The sequence below is a fragment of the Salvelinus alpinus genome, chromosome 6 (genome assembly GCF_045679555.1).
Source record: "Salvelinus alpinus chromosome 6, SLU_Salpinus.1, whole genome shotgun sequence".
NCBI classification, from domain to species: domain Eukaryota; kingdom Metazoa; phylum Chordata; class Actinopteri; order Salmoniformes; family Salmonidae; genus Salvelinus; species Salvelinus alpinus.
In genome coordinates this window covers 30,195,465-30,213,202 of record NC_092091.1, presented here as the reverse complement: position 1 = coordinate 30,213,202, position 17,738 = coordinate 30,195,465, and the positions used below count along the sequence as shown (strand labels likewise).

Genomic DNA, 17,738 nt, shown 5'->3' with positions numbered 1-17,738 from the left:
GACTCTCGCAAACACAATGGTGGTCTCTACGACCCCCACAAGCATCAGGGGACTCTTCTGAAGTTGGTACCGTCGATGTACCAACTTCTGTTTGTAGCGTCCGAACCGTTTGGGCTACAAACTACTGTGACCCCACTGTGTTCTCCGTTTTGCTCTACGACCCTCAAGTTTCACGGGACTCATCTGAAGGTAACCGGTACCGGTTTAAAAAACGTATGAAGGTTTTGTGCCTACCCAAAAAAGGGGTTAGTTAAACGATACATAATAATATGACCATCTTAAAACAATTATACAAGTCAGCTTAGAACCCCCCCACCGAAAATGAACAATCGTCAGGAAACTAACTGAAAGTGACAGCAGATGCTGTGTGGTCAGAGACGATAGTACGGCCACAAGATTCTTTGAAAGTACATTTCGGCCGTCCGTTAATCAGGTGTGTTTTCTGTCCTACACACACGGTGGATGTGAGTAAATCCATCCCTAAACTGTACGGATCCAGATCACTACTTCTACAGGTCAATGTCCCAGTCTGGGATTCAACAGGAGGGCTCAGTAGCGTGCCAACTGTCTGTGTGTGTGTGTGTGTGTGTGCATCTAACCCTGTGTGACACACAGGAGTGTATTTACCCTTGAGTGTGTCTGTTTTAGCAGGAGAGGAACAGATGGAGAAAACACTAATTGTCCATCAGACGAGAGTTTGTGTGCTACTGTGCCTGTGAGGTTATATGGGTGTGTGGTGTGCATACATGCATACGTCTGTGTGTGTGTCTTGTGTTTGTATGTACGTACACAACATGACCAAAAGTATGTGGACACCTGCTCCTCAATCATCTCATTCCAAAATCATGAGCATTAATATGGAGTTGTTCCCCCTTTCCTGCTATAACAGCCTCCACTCTTCTGGGAAGGCTTTCCACTAGATGTTGGAACATTGCTGTGGGGACTTGCTTCCATTCAGCCACAAGAGTATTAGTGAGGTCGGGAACTGATGTTGGTCGATAAGGTCTGGCTCGCAGTCGGCGGTCAAATTCATCCCAAGGTGTTCAATGGGGTTGAGGTCGGGGCTCTGTGCAGGCCAGTCATGTTCTTCCACACCAATCTCGACAAACCACTTCTGTATGGACCTCGCTTTGTGCACAGGGGCATTGTCATGCTGAAACAGGAAAGGGCCTTCCCCAAATCGTTGCCACAAAGTTGGAAGCACAGAATCGTCTAGAATGTCATTGTATGCTGTAGCGTTAAGATTTCCTTTCACTGGACCTAAGGGGCCTAGCCATGAAAAACAGCCCCAGACCATTATTCCTCCTCCACCAAACTTTATAGTCGGCGCTACGCATTTGAGCAGGTAGTGTTCTCCTGGCATCCGCCAAACCCAGATTTGTCCGTCAGACTGCCAGATGGTGAAGCATGATTCATCACTCCAGAGAACGCGTTTCCACTGCTCCAGTCCAATGACGGCGAGCTTTACACCACTCTTAGGGCCGTGCACGTGTAGGCCGACCATGTCGACGTGGGTTCGATTCCGTCCCACGCCCTTCAGGCAAAAATAACTAAATTCCCCCGATTGACTTGATTTGCTTACACATTTCAAATATGGGGAGACCAGGGATAATTTACCCCCCAATCTTGATAAGAAATGACCATACCAGACACTTTGAATAACATAAATAGGAAAAAATAAATAATAATAACAGTAAGATTCACCAACATGAGTTTCCATTCATACAAAGTGTCAGGTAAATCGCCACAGTAGATTTGCTGTGTTAAATAATGAAATACTTTATTTCCATTGTACAGAATGCTTGTCAAATAGATAAATCCCCCTTAGTCTGTTCAAAAAGTTGTTCCGATGATAAGACCAACCAGAGACCGAACATATCTTAAAAGGGTTGCAAGCAGGACTAAGGTAACCCCGACATCAACTTTTAGGGAGCGGTAATGAGGAGACCAACAATGGTTGTAATTGAGAAAAGCTGTGCAGGTGAATTTAGCACGTGCTGATGGTTTAATGAGACATCAGCTGGTAATCTAGTGCCATCGATGGTTGCAATAGTCCAATAGGCTACATTCTGTGGGCTACACGTTAGCCTATCCATTGTCACATAATGAATAAGTTACTGTGTTTCCCTGGCTGAGTTGATGAGCTGATTTGGGCCTACTGTAGAACAATAAACTTTCCTCCACTGTGGATGCTTGTCCACGTTTTATAGATGATGTATAATTTGTAAATATATACTGAACAAAAATATAAACATAACATGTAAAGTGTTGGTCCCGTGTTTCATGAGCTAAAATAAAAGATCCCAGAAATGTTCCATACGCACAAAAAGCGTATTTCTCTCATATTTTGTGCACAAATATGTTTACATCCCCGTTAGTGAGCATTTCTCCTTTGCCCAGATAATCCATCCACCTGACAGGTGTGCTATATCAAGAAGCTGATTAAACAACATGATCATTACACGGGTGCACCTTGTGCTGGGGACAATAAAAGGTCACTCTAAAATGTTCCGTTTTGTCACACAACACTATGGCACAAATGTCTCAAGTTTTGAGGGAGCGTGCAATTGGCATGCTGACTGCAGGAATGTCCACCAGAGCTGTTGCCAGATAATTTAATGCTAACATCTCTACCATAAGCCGCCTCCAACGTCATCTTGAAAACATTTAAATAAAAGAAATTAACATGTGGGACTAATGCAGGTTCAGACTGGTCACTATATCTCCCAGCACTGGGCGCCAACTCATGAGGCTCGGAGCTGGAGCGTGCTGCTTAGACCACTGTGCTACGGCCTTTCACAACGCTCTAGTAGGCACTAAGAACACTTATGATACATAGGCTCGTCGGTTTTCATTATTCTGCTTTAACTTCTTTGTGATAGGGGGCAGCATTTTCACTTTTGGATGAATTGCATGCCCATAGTGAACTGCCTCCTACTCTGTCCCAGATGCTAATATATGCATATTATTATTACTATTGGATATAAAACACTCTGACGTTTCTAAAACTGTTTGAATGATGTCTGTGAGTATAACAGAACTCATATGGCAGGCAAAAACCTGAGAAGAAAATCCAAACAGGAAGTGAGAATTCTGAGACTGGTCAATGTTCAACTCATCGCCTATTCAATTCCCTGTAAAATATGGATCTGTTTGCACTTCCTACGCCTTCCACTAGATGTCAACAGTCTGTAGAACGTGGAATGAAGCCTCTACTGTGATGTTGAGCCGGATGGGACGTGTTTCAGTCATTGGTCTGGCAGAATGCCAGTTCCTGGTCATGCACGTTCCAAATGATATCGTCTTGCTTTCCATAACTTCTAGAGACACAAAGGAATTCTCCGGTTGGAACGTTATTGGATAGTTATGATAACAACATCCTGAAGATTGATTCTCTACTTAGTTTGACCAGTTTATTTGACCTGTTATATAACTTTTTGACGTTTTCGTCCGAGTTCGCCTGCATCTGCGCGAGCGTTTGGACATGTGCACTAAACAAGTAGCTACTTAGACATAAGTAATGGACATTATCTAACAAAACAACGATTTATTGTGGAACTAGGATTCCTGGGAGTGCATTCTGATGAAGATCATCAAAGGTAAGGGAATATTTATGATGTAATTTCGTATTTCTGTTGACTCCAACATGGCGGAGAAATGTTGTTATTTTTGAGCGCCGTCTCAGATTATTGCATTGTGTGCTTTTACGTAAAGTTTTTTTGAAATCTGACACAGCGGTTGTATTAAGAACAAGTGTATCTTTAATTCTATGTAAAACATGTATCTTTCATCAAAGTTTATGATGAGTATTTCTGTTATTTGACGTGGCTCTCTGCAATTTCTCCAGATATTTTGGAGGCATTTCTGAACATGGCGCCAATGTAAACCGAGATTTGTGGATATAGATATGCACATTATCGAACAAAACATAAATGTATTGTGTAACATGATGTCCTATGAGTGTCATCTGATGAAGATCATCAAAGGTTAGTGATTCATTTTATCTCTATTTCTGCTTTTTGTGACTATTATCTTTTGCTGGGAAAATGGCTGTGTTTTTCTGTGGCTATGTACTGAGCTAACATAATTGTTTGGTGTGCTTTCCCCGTAAATCCTTTTGAAATCAGACATGTTGGCTGGATTCACAACATGTGTAACTTTAATTTGGTGTCTTTCATTTGTGATTGCATGAAAGATTGATTTTTATAGTAATATTTTTGAATTTGGCGCGCTACATTTTTTCTGGCTTTTGGCCAAGTGGGACGCTACCGTCCCACATATCCCAGAGAAGTTAAGCCTTCCCTAAACCATAGTCTTAACCTTAACCACTCGGAATTCATGCCTAAACTGTTAACCATTTGAGTTGTTTCTGTCTTAACCCTGTAACAACACAGAATTAACACTGTAAAAAACGTGGAACGAATGCGTAAAAAAATAGACCTTCATCCATGAGTTAAAGGGCAGTGGGCAGGATTCAAATCCATGTAGACTCTGTGTCCCGGGAAACAGACATTGAGGAAACCATACATCTATTCTGCCTTATGCTTGCCTTCAACATTTAATAAAACAATTGATTACATTTTTTTTTAAATAAAGATGTCCCCTAACGAAAACTGCATCTACCTCTACATAAGAATTCACACGAGACATGCTGTAGCCTGCATGTAGCCTACATAAGGTATAATGTAGGTACGGTGTGCGTTGTATACAAAACAAACGCCTTCAGCTGCCCCCTGGCGGTGAGGCTAAATATTTATTAAAATCTCATTGCTGCATGATTATTTTTCTCCTGCGACGAATGGGGTCAAATTAGGCTCCGACATCTGTAGGTGTCTCGTTAGACTAGACTCCCTGCTCAATCCTACTGCTCTGTTGGGAGTACTCCTCTTGCACCAGTCTTCAGACCATGTGATGCGCTTCTATACATTAGCAACACCAGTAGGTCACGTGGACTATTCTAACTGCCTGCGGTGTGAGACCAGGTATAGCAGACTCATCGGTCGTGTGCATACCACCAACACACAGCCACCATGTCTCATCAGACTGCAGGAATGACTTGATAACAAGATTGACATCATATAGGAAGGGAAAGAGGGATACCTAGTCAGTTGTTGGAATGAACGCATTTAACTGAAATGTGTCTTCCGCATTTAACCCAACCCCTCTGAATATAGACCCTTGGCGACAGTGTATACTGGTGTATGTGGACGAGTCTCTCTCCCGCTCTCTCTCTCTCCCCTGCATGCTTGCTACCTGTGGGACCAGCCTGTCCAGCTGTATAACTCTGTTCCTGTGAGAGGGGTGTGTGGAGAGCCACTCTGGTACTGAATGTTCTCCTCCCAGCTGGTCACTGATCTCCATCTGCTGCCAGAACACTGGCCCTGCCCGCACATCAGCACATGCCTGGAGGGAGAGACAGACTGGGTTACACACACCCTGGGCGCCTGTATGGTTGTCACGGAAACGATACATTACTACAGCATCCAGAACAGGTTGACGGTTAGAAGAGTGGGAGAAATTCTAGATTTGACAACATCGCCATCTAGTGCACTGTAGGCAGCTGTAAGTTTAGTCAGCATATAGAGAAGGGTCAGGAGGCAACAGTGAGACAGAGCTACTGTCCTATCCTGTACCTTGGCAGCCAGCTGGAGTCCAACCTGATCAGCTTCTGCCTCCAACTTCCTGCTATAGGGACGATCAAACAGGAACTGACACACACACACACACACACACACACACACACACACACACAGAGAGAGAGAGAAAGACACACAGAGACAGAGAGAGACACACAGAGACAGAGAGATTAGTTAAACATATATTCCACCACATGAAAAATCCTGATATGTGTCTGTTACCTGTATGAGCTTAGTCTGTATCCACTGTCCCAGTACAGCCAGGCTGTCTCGAGGACACATGGCCCAGATGGCTGTTAGCAGGATCAGAGACAGGAAGTCTACCACATGAGACATACTGGCCTGCTCTGCCTGGAGGGAGGAAGGGAGGAAGGAGCAAAAAGAGAGAAAAAAGTAGGGAGGGGAGAGAGAACGTAGAAAAGCAACAAATAAATAATTCTCTGTAAGTGTATTGATTGTTCCCACCTATTTCATCTCAACTTTTAATTCAGACCTAATATGGAGATTACATTAGGAAACGGTGAATCTAACAGCAGACACCCAGGGCGAGGCTGGAACTGATTAATCCATATTCATTTTCTTCATCCAATTAAACGGTCCTGTATTGGAGGGTATACAGGTCTCAGAGGAAAAGATCAGAAACCAACTCCAAACATTTCTCTCAGAGCAGGAGCCATATCCGATTAGAACAGTCAGCTGCTCTGATTCCATTGAAAAGGGACCAGACTCTCTACTTAAAAACGGCTGTACCGTCAGTCCAGAAACACCATTAGCGTCTCAGACATCTAAAGTACTCTCTGTCTGTGAGCTTCTTACAACTAGTGACTGATGATACAACCCCACTGCAATTAATGACATCCTCTCTGAAGACCTGCAACAGATCTGAGCTGTAGGTCAGGTGAGGTGACGTGGATGAGAGAGAGGAGGAGAGCAGTAGTACTGTAGCATGACTGAGGCTGACGAGTCACTCGGCACAGAACAGGACACGATTCTGTGTAGCCCCCAAGCAAGCAACGAGAAGACACACACACACAGTCTTGTATAACTAACCTTGTGAGGACACACAATTCAGTCCTATTCAAAATCCTCACACACGTATACCAGAGACAGACAGAAAGGCCTGGCTGTATACTCAGTGTACCATCACTAGAGAGACAGACAGAAAGGCCTGGCTGTATACTCAGTGTACCATCACTAGAGAGACAGACAGAAAGGCCTGGCTGTATACTCAGTGTACCATCACTAGAGAGACAGACAGAAAGGCCTGGCTGTATACTCAGTGTCCCATCACTAGAGAGACAGACAGAAAGGCCTGGCTGTATACTCAGTGTCCCATCACTAGAGAGACAGACAGAAAGGCCTGGCTGTATACTCAGTGTACCATCACTAGAGAGACAGACAGAAAGGCCTGGCTGTATACTCACAGAGTGTCCCATCACTGCGTGGGCCATCTCATGTCCCAGGATGAAGGTGAGCTGGTGAATATCTGCAACGGCCTCCAACATCCCAGTGAACATGAACACCTTTCCATTCTAGAGGAGCGAGACGGGTATCATACAAACAACAGTCAACTTTTGCTCTTACTGTTTTGATCTGCGCTGGCCAGTTTCGTCTACATGTTTTGAACTGGACTGGGAATAAAAACAAAGTCACACACACACACACACACACACACACACACACACACACACACACACACACACACACACACACACACACACACACACACACACACACACACACACACACACACACCAGGGCCTGGGACTCACAGGCAGTATGAAAGCGTTGACGGTAGGGCTGTCGACCAAGTGGACGCTCCATGGAACAGAGGAGACCTCTGGGATGTCTTTGTTCCTCTGGGCCAGGTGCTCCACCACTCTCTCTACCACCTGGTGACGAGGGTCCTTCTCTGGAACCATCAACTCAGCAAATTCCTCCATGTACTGGGTAGAAAACACACACACACGGTTAAATCAACATCCTCCATGCACTGAGGACACAAACAAGAGTCGGTTACTGAACTATTATTATATTATAATTAAGCAATAAGGCCCGAGGGGGTGTGGTATATGGCCAATATACCACGGCTAACGGCTGTTCTTCTGCACGACGCAATGCGGAGTGCCTGGATACAGGCCTTAGCCGTGGTATATTGGACATCTACCACACACCCGAGGTGCCTTATTGCTGTTATAAACTGGTTACCACCGTAATTAGAACAGTATATACGGTCTGATATACCACGGCTCTCAGCCAATCAGCATTCAGGGCTCGAACCACCAGGTTTATAATATATCATATATTATGAAATCACAATTTCCTAAAACAGGTTCATCTGAATGGTTAAAAACGATGATCTTATTAGATTTAATATGGCCCACAGGGTTAACAGCATCTCTTCACCCTCTCTCTGTCCGCGGTACTGCAGGCATTGTTAGCAAAAAACAGGATTCCCCCATTATAGTAAATGGAATACATTTTTTAAGACAATTATGATACCAATAATTGCTTCTAATTCACCAGATATATGTAGTACTGGGCAAGCGTACTGCAGTACTGGGCTAGCCTGCAACGTCACTTCCTGGAGGAGCTCAAACCGTGCATGTTATGTCTCCATGAGACGTTATCTTAACAGACTTCATTTGTCTTCAACGCGCTATTGAGTCTTCACAAAGGAATGAATGGTGTCACGTGATCGATGGCCATTCATATATACAGTTATTGGTCTCACCCCATCTGCTGTCACTGCAGCCAGCTCCATGTAGTTCTCTCTACTGAACACTAGGAGGCGTGTGCGTCCCGTGATGGGCGATTCGTCCAGATGAGTCAGGAAGAAACTTGCCATGATCACCATAGCAACCATACCCCCGGCCACCAGCTGCCAACGGCGACGCCAGAAGTTCTCACGCACGAGCTGCTGCTTATTGGGCGGGAGGGCCAACCACCACTTCCTGATACTCCTAGAGGAGAGGGGACACCAAAAACACCATGCAGCACTACTGGAGATAGAAACACCAAAAACACCATGTAGCACTACTAGAGACAGAGACACCAAAAACACCATGCAGCACTACTAGAGACAGAGACACCAAACACACCATGTAGCACTACTAGAGACAGAGACGCCAAACACACCATGTAGCACTACTAGAGACAGAGACGCCAAAAACACCATGTAGCACTACTAGAGACAGAGACACCAAAAACACCATGTAGCACTACTAGAGACAGAGACACCAAAAACACCATGTAGCACTACTAGAGACAGAGACACCAAAAACACCATGTAGCACTACTAGAGACAGAGACACCAAAAACACCATGTAGCACTACTAGAGACAGAGACACCAAAAACACCATGTAGCACTACTAGAGACAGAGACACCAAAAACACCATGTAGCACTACTAGAGACAGAGACACCAAAAACACCATGTAGCACTACTAGAGACAGAGACACCAAAAACACCATGTAGCACTACTAGAGACAGAGACACCAAAAACACCATGTAGCACTACTAGAGACAGAGACGCCAAACACACCATGTAGCACTACTAGAGACAGAGACACCAAAAACACCATGTAGCACTACTAGAGACAGAGACGCCAAACACACCATGTAGCACTACTAGAGACAGAGACACCAAAAACACCATGTAGCACTACTAGAGACAGAGACACCAAAAACACCATGTAGCACTACTAGAGACAGAGACACCAAAAACACCATGTAGCACTACTAGAGACAGAGACACCAAAAACACCATGTAGCACTACTAGAGACAGAGACACCAAAAACACCATGTAGCACTACTAGAGACAGAGACACCAAAAACACCATGTAGCACTACTAGAGACAGAGACACCAAAAACACCATGTAGCACTACTAGAGACAGAGACACCAAAAACACCATGTAGCACTACTAGAGACAGAGACACCAAAAACACCATGTAGCACTACTAGAGACAGAGACACCAAAAACACCATGTAGCACTACTAGAGACAGAGACACCAAAAACACCATGTAGCACTACTAGAGACAGAGACGCCAAACACACCATGTAGCACTACTAGAGACAGAGACACCAAAAACACCATGTAGCACTACTAGAGACAGAGACGCCAAACACACCATGTAGCACTACTAGAGACAGAGACACCAAAAACACCATGTAGCACTACTAGAGACAGAGACACCAAACACACCATGTAGCACTACTAGAGACAGAGACACCAAAAACACCATGTAGCACTACTAGAGACAGAGACACCAAAAACACCATGTAGCACTACTAGAGACAGAGACACCAAACACACCATGTAGCACTACTAGAGACAGAGACACCAAAAACACCATGTAGCACTACTAGAGACAGAGACACCAAAAACACCATGTAGCACTACTAGAGACAGAGACACCAAAAACACCATGTAGCACTACTAGAGACAGAGACACCAAACACACCATGTAGCACTACTAGAGACAGAGACACCAAACACACCATGTAGCACTACTAGAGACAGAGACACCAAAAACACCATGTAGCACTACTAGAGACAGAGACACCAGAAACACCATGTAGCACTACTAGAGACAGAGACACCAAAAACACCATGTAGCACTACTAGAGACAGAGACACCAAAAACACCATGTAGCACTACTAGAGACAGAGACACCAAAAACACCATGTAGCACTACTAGAGACAGAGACACCAAACACACCATGTAGCACTACTAGAGACAGAGACACCAAAAACACCATGTAGCACTACTAGAGACAGAGACACCAAAAACACCATGTAGCACTACTAGAGACAGAGACACCAAAAACACCATGTAGCACTACTAGAGACAGAGACACCAAAAACACCATGTAGCACTACTAGAGACAGAGACACCAAACACACCATGTAGCACTACTAGAGACAGAGACACCAAAAACACCATGTAGCACTACTAGAGACAGAGACGCCAAAAACACCATGTAGCACTACTAGAGACAGAGACACCAAAAACACCATGTAGCACTACTAGAGACAGAGACACCAAACACACCATGTAGCACTACTAGAGACAGAGACACCAAAAACACCATGTAGCACTACTAGAGACAGAGACACCAGAAACACCATGCAGCACTACTAGAGACAGAGACACCAAAAACACCATGTAGCACTACTAGAGACAGAGACACCAAAAACACCATGTAGCACTACTAGAGACAGAGACACCAAAAACACCATGTAGCACTACTAGAGACAGAGACACCAAAAACACCATGTAGCACTACTAGAGACAGAGACGCCAAACACACCATGTAGCACTACTAGAGACAGAGACGCCAAACACACCATGTAGCACTACTAGAGACAGAGACACCAAAAACACCATGTAGCACTACTAGAGACAGAGACACCAAAAACACCATGTAGCACTACTAGAGACAGAGACACCAAAAACACCATGTAGCACTACTAGAGACAGAGACACCAGAAACACCATGCAGCACTACTAGAGACAGAGACACCAAAAACACCATGTAGCACTACTAGAGACAGAGACGCCAAACACACCATGTAGCACTACTAGAGACAGAGACACCAAAAACACCATGTAGCACTACTAGAGACAGAGACACCAAAAACACCATGTAGCACTACTAGAGACAGAGACACCAAAAACACCATGTAGCACTACTAGAGACAGAGACACCAAAAACACCATGTAGCACTACTAGAGACAGAGACACCAAAAACACCATGTAGCACTACTAGAGACAGAGACACCAAAAACACCATGTAGCACTACTAGAGACAGAGACACCAAAAACACCATGTAGCACTACTAGAGACAGAGACACCAAAAACACCATGTAGCACTACTAGAGACAGAGACACCAAAAACACCATGTAGCACTACTAGAGACAGAGACACCAAAAACACCATGTAGCACTACTAGAGACAGAGACAACAAAAACACCATGTAGCACTACTAGAGACAGAGACACCAAAAACACCATGTAGCACTACTAGAGACAGAGACACCAAAAACACCATGTAGCACTACTAGAGACAGAGACACCAAAAACACCATGTAGCACTACTAGAGACAGAGACACCAAAAACACCATGTAGCACTACTAGAGACAGAGACACCAAAAACACCATGTAGCACTACTAGAGACAGAGACGCCAAAAACACCATGTAGCACTACTAGAGACAGAGACGCCAAACACACCATGTAGCACTACTAGAGACAGAGACACCAAAAACACCATGTAGCACTACTAGAGACAGAGACACCAAAAACACCATGTAGCACTACTAGAGACAGAGACACCAAAAACACCATGTAGCACTACTAGAGACAGAGACGCCAAAAACACCATGTAGCACTACTAGAGACAGAGACGCCAAAAACACCATGTAGCACTACTAGAGACAGAGACGCCAAACACACCATGTAGCACTACTAGAGACAGAGACACCAAAAACACCATGTAGCACTACTAGAGACAGAGACACCAAAAACACCATGTAGCACTACTAGAGACAGAGACACCAAAAACACCATGTAGCACTACTAGAGACAGAGACACCAAAAACACCATGTAGCACTACTAGAGACAGAGACACCAAAAACACCATGTAGCACTACTAGAGACAGAGACACCAAAAACACCATGTAGCACTACTAGAGACAGAGACACCAAAAACACCATGTAGCACTACTAGAGACAGAGACACAAAACACACCATGTAGCACTACTAGAGACAGAGACACCAAAAACACCATGTAGCACTACTAGAGACAGAGACACCAAACACACCATGTAGCACTACTAGAGACAGAGACACCAAAAACACCATGTAGCACTACTAGAGACAGAGACACCAAACACACCATGTAGCACTACTAGAGACAGAGACACCAAAAACACCATGTAGCACTACTAGAGACAGAGCAGGAACGTTTATCTTACCATCATTAACCTTATCAATGTACTGTGCATTCGGAAAGTATTCAGACCCCTTCACCTTTTCCACATTTTGTTACGTTACAGCATTATTCTAGAAAGCATCAAATAAATGTTTTCCCTCATCAATCTACACACAATACCCCATAATGACAAAGCGAAAAAACAGGTTTAGAAATGTTTTGCAAACCTATTAAAAATAGAAAACAGAAAAACCTTATTTACATAAGTATTCAGACCCTTTGTTATGAGAGCTTACGTGCATCCTGTTTCTATTGATCATCCTTGACACGTTTCTACAACTTGATTGGAGTCCACCTGTGGTAAATTCAATTGATTGGACATGATTTGGAAAGGCACACACCTGTCAATATAAGATCCCACAGTTGACAGTGCATGTCAGAGCAAAAACCAAGCCATGAGGTCGAAGGAATTGTCCGTAGAGCTCCAAGACAGGATTGCGTCAAGGCACACATCTGGGAAAGTGTACCAAAAAAAGTCTGCAGTATTGAAGGTGTCCAAGAAAACAGTGGCCTCCATCAAGGCGGAAGAAGTTTGGAACCAGCAAGAATCTTCGTAGAGCTGGCCACCCAGCCGAACTGAGCAATCGGGGGAGAAGGGCCTTGGTCAGGGAGCTGACCAAGAACCCGATGGTCACTCTGACAGAGCTCTAGAGTTCCTCTGTGGAGATGGTTGTCCTTCTGGAATGTTCTCCCATCTCTGCAGCACTCCACCAATCAGGCCTTTATGGTAGAGTGGCCAGACAAAAGCCACTCAGCAAAAGGCATATGACAGCCCGTTTGGAGTTTGTCAAAAGGCACCTAAAGACTCTCAGACCATGAGAAACAAGATTCTCTGGTTTGATGAAACCAAGATTGAACTCTTGGGCCTGAATGCCATGCATCACATCTGGAGGAAACCAGGTACCGCTCATCCCCTGGACAATATCATCCCTACGGTGAAGCATGGTGGTGGCAGCATCATGCGGTGGGGATATTTTTCAGCGGCAGGGACTGGGAGACTAGTCAGGATCGAGGGAAAGATCAACAGAGCAAAGCACAGAGAGACCTGCTCTAGAGCACTCAGGACCTCAGACTGGGGCGAAGGTTCACCTTCCAACAGGACAACAACCCTAAGCACACAGCCAAGACAACATAGGAGTGGCTCCGGGACAAGTCTCTGAATTTCCTTGAGTGGCACAGACAGAGCCCGGACTTGAAACAGATCGAACATCTCTGGAGAGACCTGAAAATAGCTGTGCGGCAACACTCCCCATCCAACCTGACAGAGCTTGAGAGGATCTGCAGAGAAGAAGGGGAGAAACTCCCCAAATACAGGTGTGCCAAGCTTGTAGCGTCGTACCCAGGAAGACACAAGGCTGTAATCGCTACCAAAGGTGCTACAACAAAATACTTAGTAAAGAGTCTGAATACCTATGTAAATGTGATATACGTTTTAATTTTTTATACATTTGCAAAAATGTCAAATCTTTTTTTGGATTTGTCATTATGGGGTGTTATGTGTAGATTGAGGGGAATTTTTTTTAATCCATTTTAGAATAAGGCTGTGATGTAATAAAATGTAGAAAAAGTGAAGGGGTCTGAAAACTTCAAATGCATTGTAGATGGAAGGAGATGACACTCGGACGTGTATCTTACCTGCCCAGTATAATAGCCACTATCTTCTGCAGGGGTTTGAGTACCAGCCATATGAGAGGCGCAGGCAGGGCGCGGAGAGGAGCAGAGGTATGGATGAAGTTCTGTCCATGCTTAGACAGCCATATAACAGGGAGACAGTGGACAGCAGGGTCAGGTCTAGGTGTCCCCACTGGGAAAAGTACTGTTCTTGCATTCTCAGATGAGAAAAGTCGTCTCTGAGATAAAGATGGCCTTAATTGTAGTTGACAAACAGAGTCTGTGGTTTCAGGCTGCAGTAGATTCCGACATGTGTTGGTTGAGTAGAGTTCTGTAGAAGGTAATGTCCTCCTGGTTGTTGATTGTCTCTGTCGGCAAAGGGAGGTTTGAAAGCTTCTAGACAGGTAGGCAGGTAGGCAACTGCGTTGGTTCCTCATGAGACGGACACACAACAACTCCATGGTTCCTGAATGAGAAGACACCAATTCCTGAAATGCCCAGGTGAAAGCCTATGGAAGAACAGTCCTTGACTATGGAAGCCCATTCCCACCAACCCAAAAAACATGAAGGGCTCTATTCAATCTACATCGCGGAACTTCAGCTTTAGAGCGTGATTTAAATTTAAAAGCAATGTTCCCGCTTTAGCGGAGACTGCATTCACGGTAAACTCGGAAACGCTTGAGCTTTACTAATTGAACAGAGCCCTAAAATGTCGATACTATGTTTATTTTCAGGCAAAGGTCTACCCAAGCCCCCACCAAAATATGCCCCCAGCACCAGAAAACCTGTGCCAATGCTACCAAGAAGCAAAAGGCTAAAACACAGCACAAGCCACCAAGTAATGACAGTGAGGATGGCCCTTCACAACATAAGCATTCCCCTTATTCTCATTCTTGATCAATTGGGAAAGGTATTTTATCTGTACCAAGAATTGCCATGATGTATTTTACTGCAGAGAATCTTGAGCCTTCATGCTCCGAGGACAGGTCATGTGGGAGGCCGAGGTCTCCTGCCTCTTCAGAAGAGATCCCCCTCACCAAAGCGCTGCAAAGGCTCAGATCCTTTTCCTATGCCGGAAGCAAGTATGACAACTATTTTTTATGATATTGAAATTAGGCTGTTATATTTGGAAGTAAAAAAAAATGTAAATGACTTTAACAATTATTAAAAATAAAAAATAAAAAATGTTTAAGTCCTATAACTCCTTTGTGAGATTAGTGACCTTTTAAAGGACAGTCGACGAGTCCGGTTGAGGAATTCTACTTCAACCTGAACGAGACGGAAGAAGTATTACTAAAGATGGAAGAGCAGCTAATGGAGAATGATTTCCGAAAATACATGGTGAGAAATTAAATGTTTCATTGGTATGAATTTAATGACATTATATTGCAATGTAGTACTGGATGGAAAATTCCACTACATGTGGAATGCATTAGTGTCTTTTTGTCAAATTAGATATCTCAGATCTCAAAGCTGGGGGGAAAGACATCCCGGACCAGGTGAAGAGAGCAATGCACTGGTAAACTATTACCATATTTTTTTCACTTCTTCAAAATAGGTCATGGTGTGTTGCTTGTAAAGAACATAGTTTGTGTTCTATACAGAACCCTGACAAACAAGCCTCATGTCAACGATGAATATGAAATGAAACAATGGGATGAGTGCCTTTGAGGACTCCACCCTTTGCAGCATCATATGTACAGTGGAGGCCAAATCATGACATTTTACATGACATTTGAATACCTTCTCTAGCTAATATTTGCTTTCCCCCTTTACACCAAGTGTGAGTCTTGGTGAATCAAAGGCTACAGAGGCAGAAATACTACAGGTGATGTCAACCTGCCTGAAATATGCACCTGGCCGCAAGAGGGGCAGTGGAAGGGCATGAAATAGTTCTTAAGAAGTTAAAAGCATCAAAGCCTGTTACGACAGTGTCTTTTTTAAAAGCTTTTATTTATACATTTATTTAAACTGTTCTTGACTTTTGCAACACACGTTTTTACATGGACAAAGGTTTACACAATGCTGTTCCAAGTTAAAGCTCTAATTGTGTTACACAGAATGACAATAACCAACAGTAGTATAGACCCTATGTCTGGAAGATACAATTCTACTCATGGTGCAAAGTGTATTATACATCAGAGTGCTTTTCAAGAGTGTGCAACATCAAACAGGTCCTAGTTGATACCGTTTGTTTCCCTATTCTTAACTCAGGCGTTTATCCTTATTTAATGTAAAGAAGCCTACGTCACAAAACGGCTAATACTTCTCAACACACTTCATGGATTGGCGATAATCCCTGTTGAATTCATGGTGTGTTTCGGTAAAATCCGATCACAATGTGGTCTCAACCTCACTCCAATATCGAAATGTATTTGATTATTAGATGAGTATAGTTTTCAAACTCGATAGTACCGAAATTAAGAAACACCTGCTGGCTTGAGTGGGTGAATAAAAGTTAAAATCTCATTGATCAACGTCTCAACCAAATATTACCAACATTTCCACGTTGAAATGAAGTGGTTCCCAGTGGGTTGTTTCCCGTGGCCAGAGGGGATCAGAGTGCGTAGGCTTCTCTAGGCTACCTGCAGCTGTTGTTGTTATAAGTAGGCTACAGCTGATCAGACTGAAGCACAGATTAACTGTGCAAAGGTAGACAGATCTTGTGGCAAATCAGTCTAAACAAAGTTACTTTGTTGTCCATCTTTTCAATGTTTTTGTGGCAACATTTTAATTAAACCAAATCAAAAGTGCTGGGGCAAATGCCAGTTTGGCACAAGTATGCGGGCAGCCCGGCTGTACTGACCTCTGCAACCATACATGGACATCCGCACACAATGCTACAAATAAAATCACCCTATTCTTATGTTGCTGAACATTTTGCGATAATCATCCATTTTTGATCATGATTCAACATTTTAAAGTATCTACATTTGTATATAGTATCTCAAACGTTTGACTTACGCGTCTCAATGTTGAAATAGTATCCCTTTTAAGATCATACGTTAACATTTTGACTTGAGTATCTCGAAATTGATAGCGTCGACAAAAGAATTGTGGCGGGAATGGGCTTCCATAAGTGACACATTTGAGTTCAACTGACATTCGTTTGCAATTGCCAGTAGTTTCCCTGAGATTACCACCTTTTAACTGTGGTTTTATTAATATCTAGTAATGTGGGTAACAGATGCAATGTCATGTCATTGCAATCTTGCCTAACGTCGTTGCTTAGCTATAACTACCTAGCTAGCTGATCTAAAGCAATGCACCAATAAAGATAGCACGTGTAAATACGTTAAATTTGCCTTTGTGTGATCGATACTCTCTTAAAACCCCTTAGTTCGTCTTGGTGGCTCCAGCTTGAGAAATAAATTCGGATTTACCTTTATTCAATTACTTTGACGGTCCTCTGCAAGTCAAACACATAGGAACTGTCTTGTGCGTCTAAAATAATAGTCCCCCCTGCAACTGCAATGCATGCTC

General features: G+C 43.7%; 1 protein-coding gene across 2 annotated transcripts in view; it reads right to left on the bottom strand.

Moving 5' to 3' along the window:
* oma1 (OMA1 zinc metallopeptidase) overlaps nucleotides 1-17,716 on the bottom strand; it is a 29,017-nt gene extending 11,301 nt beyond the window's left edge. The window contains exons 1-8 of one of the 2 annotated variants that reach the window (XM_071406245.1): nucleotides 17,639-17,716; nucleotides 14,280-14,721; nucleotides 8,371-8,599; nucleotides 7,409-7,582; nucleotides 7,061-7,168; nucleotides 5,859-5,987; nucleotides 5,634-5,708; nucleotides 5,254-5,403 (exon numbers count right to left, since the gene is read on the bottom strand). In XM_071406245.1, coding sequence (XP_071262346.1) covers nucleotides 5,254-5,403; nucleotides 5,634-5,708; nucleotides 5,859-5,987; nucleotides 7,061-7,168; nucleotides 7,409-7,582; nucleotides 8,371-8,599; nucleotides 14,280-14,716 — 1,302 coding nt within the window. In that variant the 5' untranslated portion in view covers nucleotides 14,717-14,721; nucleotides 17,639-17,716. The other variant, XM_071406244.1, reaches the window with a different exon arrangement.
* Nucleotides 17,717-17,738: the final 22 nt, after the last annotated feature.